This window comes from Miscanthus floridulus, chromosome 14 (assembly GCF_019320115.1).
Source record: "Miscanthus floridulus cultivar M001 chromosome 14, ASM1932011v1, whole genome shotgun sequence".
Classification (NCBI taxonomy): Eukaryota; Viridiplantae; Streptophyta; class Magnoliopsida; order Poales; family Poaceae; genus Miscanthus; species Miscanthus floridulus.
The window spans coordinates 52058544-52065975 of record NC_089593.1 but is presented as its reverse complement, the minus strand read 5'-3'; the positions used below and the strand labels follow the sequence as shown (position 1 = coordinate 52065975).

Here is a 7432-nt window from a genome sequence, read left to right as displayed (position 1 = left end):
CGCCAGACATCCTCAAATCTTTGATGGGTTTAAAGGATCCTGCCTTCTGGAATCTTGTGGCGGTGGTCTCTTTGCCTCTTCATAATGTGTTGTAGGGGTTTATTGCTATTGTGGTCGTCTGTTTGTTTCTTTTGTTCTCGTTGTCAGTAGCTTGTTGTTGGTAGTCATAGTGTCTTTGTTGTATCTTTGTTGTCCTTAGTGGTTCTTGTTGGTTGTGGTCGTCTAATTGTTGTATCGTTGTGCTCAGTCTGAGCTTATCTTCTTTTTAATATAATCGGCAGCTCTTCTGTCTGGTTTGTTTTTTTTTTAAATGCAGCTTTTCATCAAGATGTCTTTGCTACAGCAATTCGCAGTTGGTTCAGTGAAATGCGACATATCGGCATTTTGAGTTGTGTACTGCCTGAGCTGCTAAGTGAGATACCGTCCAGCATCGGCCACTTAAAGCTTCTCCGATTCCTTTGCTTTCAAAGTCAACAATGGCAAGTAATTGGGACATCTACCCTCAATGACCACATAAAGCTTCAGGCTTTTCCTTCTGTAATATCATGGACGCATCATTTTCCAGACTATTCTGCAGAGGATTCCAATCCCTCACCGACATATGTATAAGCAACTGTAGAAATTTACCGATTTCATACCAGCTATCAAAAGGATGAGGATAAGTAAATGTGAGGCATTAGTGCCATCTCGAAGAACTGGAGATCTGTCAGTGTCCTAATATCAACTGGCAAAATTTACTGGCTTTGCCAGGATACTAACATTGATTCAGCTCAGAACATCTGTTGATCATTTTGTGACTTGCTTACTTGGCCTTAACTCCCTCGTATTGATTACATTATGGGATTCATCTGTTGATCATCTGTTTAATTTGACTATGAAAACACTCTATATGTTAATATATGTTAACTATGTGCAGTCATTTTTTTGACTAAGATATACAAAGCTAATAAGATCTTTACTGTTGAATTTCTCTTAATAGATTTTTCATCTAAGTGTTTAGGTACATTATATTTTTGGAAAATTTATTGACACATGATTTGTTCAAGACAACAAACAAAAAGTTTTGAAGCATGTCAATGTATATAAAAGAAGAAAAATACGGGAACTAATTGACTTCCAAACTTGTAATATGAACTGAGGGTACAAGGGCTCAAAGTAGTAGTATTTAGAAACTGTTCTTCTGAAATTATATAGGCTAAAGTGCGTGAATCCAGTAGGGAACATCGTGATTTGCTTGTCATATCATTTTCTCCTTATTGCAGAAGACTTGTATATAATACGTATTCTCTCTACTTTTTTTTACATGCTATATTAGGTTTGTATTCAGTCAAACATTTCTATATATCTTGTCTAACTTTCATGTTGCATCCCCCTTAATAGTATGACGTACCTATACTCAAGATTAATTGGAAATATTTATTTCAACCACTTAGTCTTCAACATCTTCATATGACATTTCTTCTCAATAATATCTCTTCATAATAAGGGGTTGCGATCATCTTTCTCTCACTTCATTGAGCAAATCCACGTTGAGCATGTGACTTGAACAATTTCAACACACATACGAATTTCATTGAGGAGTTCATGCTGATCCTTGCCAAATCGGTCCAGGACGAACTCACAAAACTCAACCCAACCAATCAACTTGACACGCCCCTCCACTGATTGCAACCAGCGCACTCCCGCTCCGGACAGGTGCATGGTTGCAACTTGATCCACCAATGATGTTCTATGGAGTACATGTCAAAGTAGTCCTGGCAACGATTGATCCACAACTTTGGGTTCTCGCCATCAAAATTGGGAAAATTCATTTTAGGCTGTTTGCTACTGGAATACGGTGATCCCCAGTGAGAACGACGCTCACGCGACTCATCACCTCCACCTGAACCACCAAGTAGACCCGCATCCAGCGCAGAACTCGAATAGGAACAATGAAGCTTGAGGTGGGGATTGGGCAGGACGAACGTACCCTTGGCCGGGGATTGAGCTCGGAACTCAAACCCCCCTAGTGACTTGTTGCCGCGCGGTGCCCATACGGCCGACGACCGGGTCACCGGCAGCTGAGATCGCCGCGGCCGCCTCATGTGCGAGAAGGATGCCTGCCGATGTGGCCGCACCGGAGTCGAGCACCACTCGACTCACCGAACACCTTGGCTGCAGACTCGAGGTCGCCGAACCGCTTGCCAATGGTGCTCTCCATCTCCACCACGTTGATGCGAGTCGTCAGCGACGTCTGCAGATCGGAGACCAATCCAAGCATCACCTTGAGTTCGTCGAGAATCAGCTTGATGTTGGGGTCGATGGCACCAAATTGTTTACGGAATCTGGTGTAGTGATGGTGTATGATCTCGTGCGGCTCCAGGATTCGGCTCTGAATACCAATTTGTTAAGACACCGGTAGGAGGAATAGAATTGAGGAAGAACAGCAAGAAGGGGATTGGTCTAGACGAGGTCTGCGTATAGGAGAAGCACGAGTTTGTTACAAAGTTTCATAGATGATCCCTTCTTGCTGTTCTTGCTGATACTCCAAGACGCCAGCCCAGCAAACCAGTCGATCATGGTGTTGTCCACTCAGCCTGCTGCACCTCCTCAGTGACGGCCCATCCATTGCATCCTTGTCTTCTCGCTGCGTTGTCGGACCCGGTACAGTAGTGGAAGTCGTAACAATGACACTGCACTATGTCTAGCGAAGGATAGTAAGAACTCTGATATAAAAAAAATAACATGGTCTATAAACAAATATAGGTCATATACAATGAAGATAAAACGATAGAACAATATCAAAGATCATATTAAAAATCTGAGAAGCCTTCATTTTCATGAACACAAGGCTAATAAACCTGGTAAAAACATTCATATCCATGTGAGCGCGACCTGGGGCAACAGCGGAGGAGGCACTTTAGTTCTTGTGAGCGCGACCCATGCAGCATTTGGTGGCGCGATGAGTGAATCTGGCGGTCACAATAGCCCAAGGGAGAGGGGTGCGTGGATCGGTAGCCCCTGACCGTGAGAGCGCGGCAGAGCAGGCACTGAGCTGCAGTGATTTCATTTCATTTATCTATCATGTATCCTCCTTCCTTTTCTCTCATAGCTCGTTCAGAGACACGGCCTAGCTTTCCTTCGGATTCAGGTATTCACATTGCGTGATTGTATATTTTTTTCACCTTAGGTGTGGCAGCGAGCAGTGGTAAACCCCAAAACTTTCTAGACCCTCGGTGAAATCACAGGTACACAAGCGATGCTGCTCCACTGCTGCACATGCCTTTAGGACAACTGACCATTAACAACACCTCTATTATTGCATTTAGGACATATTACCAACAGTGGCAACTATACTAGCATGAAAAATGATCCCGTGTAATGTAAACAATCGGCAGTTTGACCGCATCTACCACCTTCTCGACCATGACTTGTTTGAAGAAGTCTTCGGTGACATTATCAGATGGCAAGCCCTCACTGACATTAACACTCTGTACAAGGAGCATGTCATGGCACTGCATATTTGGTGGTGCCGCCTCCTGTGCTCGCAACGTGACAGATATATAGCGCTTGGAACATGGTGGCATAATTCCTATGTTTGGCTCTGCGTAGTACTTGGTTCTATTGGTCTTTATGTTAAATGCAATGTAGTCGTCCGTCTTATTTGTCAGTTGAAGGCAGCATGATATGTCCTTCCTTAGTTCGAATAAGAAGCGCAGCTCCAGGGTTGGATCGACAGCAAGAATGTTGGAGTCAGAGCTCTGCTGCAAGAAGAAGGGATTAATGCAGTGTGGTGGTAGATCCAAAATCTACAAATATTATGGTTTGCGATCTTAAGAACATCTAGTCTGGGCAGCCAAAAAAAAAAGGAACAACCATGGCTTGGGCTTTATGTGTGAGTGTGGCAAAAAAAAAATACCCCCAACATTCCATCTATCTAAATATACATTATGTCTAGATACATAGTAAAAGTCTAGATACATAGCTTTTTACTATGTATCTACTATCTAGAAAAGCTAGAACAACTTATAATTTGGATTAGAGGGAGTATTATTGTTTTTCCTTTTTTTAGTTCCTATAAGGAATAGTATGCTTTTGGTGCCTGGTGGAGAAGGTGCAGTGGTAGATGTGGTGAAACAGCAAGAGATTGTTGTCTGTAATGTAAACAATCAGCAGTTATGTGCCAGCTAGCAGACCATTGGAGAAAGACGATGTAATACTTGGCCACAGCAGCTATGTGTAAACAATCGGCAGAGATGTAGTGAAACTGCAAGTTATTACTCAATCGGCAGTGTGTGCCCAGTATCACAGCATGGAAAACAATCTCGTGTGTAATGTAAACAATCGGCAGTTTCACCATATACTACCAGAATGATCATACCTGCTGGCCAGGTATCACAGCTTTCGAATGATCTGAAGATAGTGCCATTTTCTGAATCTTAGCTTCTAGTTCTTCCAGTTCATTGACAATGTCCTTTATGTAAGGCCTTTTGTTTCGGTCAGTATCGACACATCGTAATGCTATATCGATGCAAGTCTTCACACGTAGCATGTTTATTTCTTGTGATGAATACCCCAACGTGCCCTGCAGCCTTTCCTTCCAGTTGTTAGCTACCTGAGAAATTTGCGGATAAAATTAGAAAGATGGGATGCATGCACATAAAAGTAATACACAGCATAACACATAGTATAACAATATGAATAAAGACATCTCGGTTCCTTACAAACTCAATGAACTGTTCACGAGGCATATCAAAACGGCGGGAGTTGCCATCATTTCCATCCATTATTCTGATAATTATAACTCCCAAACTGAACACGTCAAACTTTCTTGATATATCGCCACTATTTATGTATTCTGGTGGCATGTACCCTCTATATATGTGATATCATAATCATCAAATAAAATAAGGTTAGCCAGAGTGCAATAAAAGGGGAACCATATCCATGTTGCCAGAACAGTTGGCTTGAAATATGGTGCATCAACTTACACAGATCCTTCGCGAGCTTTAGTTTGATAGGTTTGTGTTGAAGAAACAAGTCTGGACAAACCAAGATCTCCAATTTTTGCCGTCATGTTCTTGTCCAGCAATATGTTAGCAGGTTTTAAGTCCATATGGTAAATAGGTTTCCCCTGTTCACTATGCAGGCGGTTTAAGCCCTCACAGGTCCCTTTGATAATTTTGTAACACGTCAGCCAGTCAAGATCACAAGAGTCAGCTGCAATGGAAAGAAAAGAGACAGGAGCTAATATAAATCTAAGGAAGCATCTCTCTCTCTTCTATAAGGCGCGCGAAACACTACTCCAGCAAGCGAACAGTATATACCGTACCTAAAATATGCTTATCAAGGCTTCCACCCTCCATATATTCGAAGCAGAGAACTCTCTCCATTAGTGTAGCAGCAATTACTTCCCCTTTGTGAGGAAGGAACTTACGCTGTGCTTCGTGGCAGTAGCCAATTAACCGAACAACATTTGGATGATTGATCTTGCTAAGGCTACGGAATTCATTGTCAAACGCTTTGTCATCAAGTCCTGGCAGGGGATGAAGCTTCTTCACAGCAATATCTTGACCATCATACGTGCCCTGTTGTGATCAAACGCGTGAAACTTGTATCATGCATGCCAAAACAAGGGGAAGCTAATACGCGCTAATGATTAGTCGATCGTTCGTACCCTGTAAACAACTCCAAACCCACCACTGCCAACCATTCGCTCATCTGCAAAATCGCCTGTAATAGTTTTAATCAAGTCTAGTTTAAAGTACGTGCTCTCCGACATGCTTTATCTTGGATCTTGTTCCTGAGACAGAAAAAGAAAAGACATTTTCACTTAAGACGAGAGGATATGTTAAGGATTCACAAAAAGACTAATCATCTCAGCAGCGGCACCCCTGTCCCCGTTCACTTGGAGGAATTATGGAGGAATCTAGAGGAATTTGTGAGAGGAAAACACTGTTCCAGATAAAAAAAGAAGCGGATCAAGCTGGGTTTAAGGGCACGCGAACGGGGCCTTAGGGAATCAGCTGGCGGCCTGGCATCGGCCTTCTCGCCGGCGCCCGGCTGCAGGTGCTGCGAGCTACGAAGAAGCACTCTGGTACTAAAATTTCGACATGTACACAACTGACCTGGAGGAGGAGATGAGCCTAGCAGTAGGGAGAAAGAGTGGTTTGCTCCTTGCCGATGAAAACTGCTTTGCTCCTTGCCGATGAAGATTGGTTTGCTGCAGTTGATTTACACAAATGACCCAGAACTTTGTACTTAAACATTTAGGACTCCGATCCGATAGTGGGAACCAGTTTGGGCCCGCTAGTCTAGTCCACCCCTTTTCCTTCATCCAAGCCAAGCCATCACTCTCTTTGCTACTTGTTTTGTGTGAGATTAGCTACTATGACTTTGCTTCCTTCGTTTTTTTTATAAAAAAAATACTAGAAATCATAATCTTCCTCCAAGACTTTGACCTGGCAAGTCTACACCTAATGCACACATAACCAAGATGCTTTATACATTGATTGATAGCGCCAAGTTGAATTATATTTGAGTATTGTTGTCCATAAGTCTAGTTCATCGAAGAAGCAATTGACAAACACTAAGTCAGCATACCTATTACTAGCATTTTTTTCGTGCTATTAATTATGCCCTCCTAACGCTCACCTACACATTCTTGCATCACTAGAGGGTGGATATGGATCAACAATCGAACAACACTCCAGCATAGATTACTCATCCATTTGATTGTTAGTTGACGGAAGCTAACCTCTAGGGATAAATAAGATATTGTTTGGATCTGTAAAAAAAGAGAATGAAGTACAAAAATGCGAATGGGATTTAAACACTTGCATTTTAGAAAGTGAATACAGAAATCAACTATCTATCCAAATCTTGCTATTTAGAGATTCTTGCTATTTTTAATAAAAGAACATTTTTATTTTTTCAAGACCATTACATCGAGTCGTTGATACAAAAATCATGAACCCACTTTTGACCTCCATATAACAGCGCTAGCACACAACCTTAAAAACATAAAAAGAAGAGCTTGTCACTCAAATAACTATCAATCCTAAGACTATATTGTCATCCGTGTGCCCCGAAGAAAAACACCATGACCACTTTCTACTACGCCAATTATACTGTTGTAATGCCATTGGCTTAGAGCCTATTTGGACCACAGCTAGATTATTATAATCTGGATTATGTATATGATTATTATAATCATCAAGGTTATAATAATTGAAGTATATGGTCGGTCCGTAGATTATGTGGTCGATTATGATTGGTTAAAGTGAGGAATTTATACACTACTACAGAATAGCACTTCACTGCCGGCCTCATCACTGCCGGAATTAAGAGAACCGATAGTGTTGACCCTTCACTGTCGGTTCTTGGCTTTGAAAACCAGAAATTGATTTGGGATATGACCGAATCGACAGTGATGACAACTATCACTGCCGGT

The 7432-nt window shown here is 41.9% G+C and overlaps 1 protein-coding gene across 2 annotated transcripts; it reads right to left on the bottom strand.

Moving 5' to 3' along the window:
* Positions 1-3274: 3274 nt before the first annotated feature.
* Positions 3275-6293, bottom strand: LOC136505907 (cysteine-rich receptor-like protein kinase 44). 2 transcript variants are annotated; one of them, XM_066501034.1, is made up of 7 exons: positions 6108-6293; positions 5657-5782; positions 5312-5567; positions 4971-5199; positions 4704-4854; positions 4361-4594; positions 3275-3743 (listed from the first exon to the last, which is right to left on the bottom strand). In XM_066501034.1, exons 2-7 carry the CDS (start codon positions 5759-5761, stop codon positions 3336-3338), a joined length of 1383 nt encoding a protein of 460 aa, XP_066357131.1. In that variant the 5' UTR covers positions 5762-5782; positions 6108-6293; the 3' UTR covers positions 3275-3335. The 2 variants fall into 2 exon arrangements, with proteins under 2 accessions (XP_066357131.1, XP_066357132.1); XM_066501035.1 differs by having other exon boundaries at positions 3275-3740.
* Positions 6294-7432: the final 1139 nt, after the last annotated feature.